Source organism: Callorhinchus milii, unplaced genomic scaffold (genome assembly GCF_018977255.1).
Source record: "Callorhinchus milii isolate IMCB2004 unplaced genomic scaffold, IMCB_Cmil_1.0 Scaffold1, whole genome shotgun sequence".
Lineage (NCBI taxonomy): Eukaryota > Metazoa > Chordata > Chondrichthyes > Chimaeriformes > Callorhinchidae > Callorhinchus > Callorhinchus milii.
The window spans coordinates 120725053-120727208 of record NW_024704742.1 but is presented as its reverse complement, the minus strand read 5'-3'; the positions used below and the strand labels follow the sequence as shown (position 1 = coordinate 120727208).

The 2156-nt window shown below is 49.6% G+C and overlaps 1 protein-coding gene across 1 annotated transcript; it reads right to left on the bottom strand.

Annotated features, from left to right (window-relative positions):
- Positions 1 to 400: 400 nt before the first annotated feature.
- Positions 401 to 1706, bottom strand: htr1aa (5-hydroxytryptamine (serotonin) receptor 1A a). Its single transcript, XM_007892232.1, has one exon. The coding sequence runs from the start codon at positions 1704 to 1706 to the stop codon at positions 492 to 494; it is 1215 nt and encodes a 404-aa protein (XP_007890423.1). The 3' UTR covers positions 401 to 491.
- Between the last annotated feature and the right edge of the window lie 450 nt (positions 1707 to 2156).

Here is a 2156-nt window from a genome sequence, read left to right as displayed (position 1 = left end):
AATGTTGAGTACGACTGGATAAACCCAATGCACAACATAAACCAACTGGGCTGTGAAACAACACACATGTAATGGACAAACCACCGAAAGCAATGAACTACAGTGAAGCCGACGAGAGAAATCCCTGCAAAAATAAAAGCGTCGAATTTAATCGAACGAGCGCTGCATTTGCATTTGCATTTACATTTGGCAGATTTTTTAAAAAAATTACATTCAAGGATATTTATGGGCAAAACCATTATCGAAACGTGGGTTTACTTTTCCTTCCCTAAATGAATGTAAAGGTCGCCGTCATAAATACCCGACTAGCAAACCAGTGCACGATGAAAAATAAACTCAATCGCAAATATAATACATGGATATAAATATTATAGATGGAAATAATAAAAAAGCTTCGGGGTTGTACGATGAATTGGATACATTTGCTGAGCAAATCTATTGCGGTAATCGATCACGATCGTTGACGCGATATCCATAATAAATCATCCCTTTCAGAACTTGCATTTGATAATCTTTTTGAAAGCACTTTGGAAATCCTTGTTGAAGTAAGCGTATATGATGGGGTTGAGGAGGGAGTTGGAATAGCCTAACCAGTTGATGACAGCCTGGACCCAGATTGGCAGGTCACACTCTTCACAGAATGGTAAAACCAGAGCCACGATGAAGAAGGGTAACCAGCAGAGTATGAAGGTGCCCATGATGATCCCCAAAGTTTTGACAGTCTTCCTCTCCCGGGCCAGGGCCACTTTCCTCTTGGCTTCAATGTTCCTATCGTTCCTGGCCTCAAAGCAGGGGGTGGACTGAGCGTTGTCGTCAATGGGCAGATGCAGATGGCTTTTGGAGTTGTGGTGGACCTCGATGACCTCCAACGAGGATCCTTCTTCTCCATGGCGGATGGCCCCGTTGACTGAAGCAGGTTTGGGCTCCACACTCCTCTTCCAGTTCTTGCTCGTCTCCCCGTTGCTTTTCTTTTCGGGCAGAGCCGGGGACACCGTCAAACGCGTGTCCGCTATTTTTTTCTTCTCGGACTTTTTCACTGTCTTGCGGATGCGGAATCTGGCGGCTCGGAATATCCTCCCGTACAGCACCAGCATCAAGACCAGGGGGATGTAAAAGGCGCCGAAGGTGGAGTAAATGGTGTAGCCTGGATCTTGGCTAATTAAACACGCGTTGGGATTGGCTCTGTCTTCGGGTGTTCTCCAGCCTAACATGGGTGGGATCGAAATCAAAAACCCAACTAACCAGGTCAGACTGATCAGCACAGCGGCCCGTCTGGGAGTCCTCTTGTTCACATAGTCGATGGGATCTGTAATCGCCCAGTATCGATCCAGGGCGATGGCGCACAGGTGTAGGATGGAAGATGTACAACACAACACATCTAAAGAGATAAATATGTCACAGGTTACCTGCCCGAGGGTCCACTTGTTGAGAACCTGGTACAAAGCAGCCATTGGGAGCACCAGCACCGAGACCATCAGGTCCGTGACCGCCAGTGACCCGATGAGATAGTTGGCCACGTTTTGGAGAGAGCGCTCCCGCGCTATAGCAGCGATCACACAGGCGTTGCCGATGATGGAGCAGAGAATCAAAGTCCCGATAAACAGAGAAGTTGTCAACTGGTAAGTCAGCGTCGCCTCCGTGGAGTTCGCTTGGCTTTCCTCGATCAGAGCCACGTAGGAAAGAGTGGTGGTGTTGAGCACTTCCATTCCGAGAGAGGAGAGGAGAGGAGAGGAGAGCAGAGCGGAGACCTCAGGGATTCAGTCCTCGAGGCTCAGGTTCCCGAGCGAAGCGACATCACGTACAGGAAGATAAACCCACAAAACCCCGGGCACACATGGTGTCAGTGCGATATGTCTGTCGTTTTCCTTCAGAGAAGTGGTGGCGGAGTGGATGGATATGCAGTGTATATATACTCAGGATACGTCAGATGGTTAATAAGTGGCTGGAGTGTGCCTCTCCATACTGATGCTCCCAACTCCCGGTGTGATCGAAAAGTCGGGACAGCTCGGGTCCTGCTGGCTCTCCGATCCTCGTCGACTTTGGTCTCTTCTGCCTTGAGCGACACCGTCCTGGTCGGTGACAAGTGGAGTGGGTTAGTCCCCCCCCCCCCCCCCTGTGCCGGGACCAGGTCTGACTCCTGGATCAATGAAGCAGAC

Excerpts from the sequence above, each read along its gene's own strand:
- htr1aa (XM_007892232.1), bottom strand. The coding sequence starts at position 1,706 with ATGGAAGTGCTCAACACCACCACTCTTTCCTACGTGGCTCTGATCGAG.